Raw genomic sequence first — 767 nt, forward strand, 5'->3', positions numbered from 1 at the left:
GCGGCGGCGGTTACATCACCCGGCACCGGGCACCGGGCTGAGGGGGGCACTGGGGGCCCCCTTGGTTGTGCACGGGGACTCTGAGGGGGTCCCCCCCACGGCCGCCCCCCGGTAGCACCGGGTCCAACGAGGGGAGGGTCCCATGGGTGTGCGCGCGAGCTTGGGGGGGGGATCCCTGAGCGCCTTGTGGGGAACTTGGGGAGGATCCTCAGGTGCCTTGGGAGGGTCCCTGTGTGCCTTGTGAGGACCTTGAGGGGGTCTTCATGTACCCTGTGGGGTCCTTGGAGGTCCTCATGTGCCTTATGGGAGCTTTGGGGGGATCCCCATGTGACTTGTGGGGTCCCTGTGTACCCTGTGGAGAGCTTGGGGGGGTACCCGTGTGTCTTGGGGGTCCCCTTGTGCCTTGTGGGAACCTGGGAGGGGTCCCCATGTGGTTTGTGGGGTCCCTGTGTATTCTGTGGAGAGCTTCGGGGGGGGGTCTTCTTGTGTCTTGTGACGTTCCAGGGGGTTGCCCATGTTCCTTACGGGTCCTTGGGGGTCCCCGTGTGCCCTTTGTGGAGCTTGAGGGGGTCCCCATGTGCCTTGGGGGGACCGTGGAGGAGTCTCCACATGCCCTGTGGGGTCCCTGAGGTCCCCATGCGCCCACCTTGCGGGGTGACACCGGTGACTGGAGACAGAACACGGGGTGCTGCTCCTGCCACTGTCACCTGCAGGTCCTGGGACAGGTTGGGGCAGCGCCCGGGGTCACAGCCCCGCCCCCCCCCCCC

At 67.1% G+C, this 767-nt stretch overlaps 1 protein-coding gene across 1 annotated transcript in view; it reads left to right on the forward strand.

Annotated features, from left to right (window-relative positions):
- NXPH4 (neurexophilin 4) overlaps positions 1 to 629 on the forward strand; it is a 4,349-nt gene extending 3,720 nt beyond the window's left edge. The window contains 1 exon segment of the mRNA XM_017728669.1: positions 505 to 629. Coding sequence (XP_017584158.1) covers positions 505 to 629 — 125 coding nt within the window.
- Positions 630 to 767: the final 138 nt, after the last annotated feature.

This window comes from Corvus brachyrhynchos, unplaced genomic scaffold, assembly GCF_000691975.1.
Source record: "Corvus brachyrhynchos isolate BGI_N302 unplaced genomic scaffold, ASM69197v1 scaffold193, whole genome shotgun sequence".
NCBI classification, from domain to species: Eukaryota; Metazoa; Chordata; class Aves; order Passeriformes; family Corvidae; genus Corvus; species Corvus brachyrhynchos.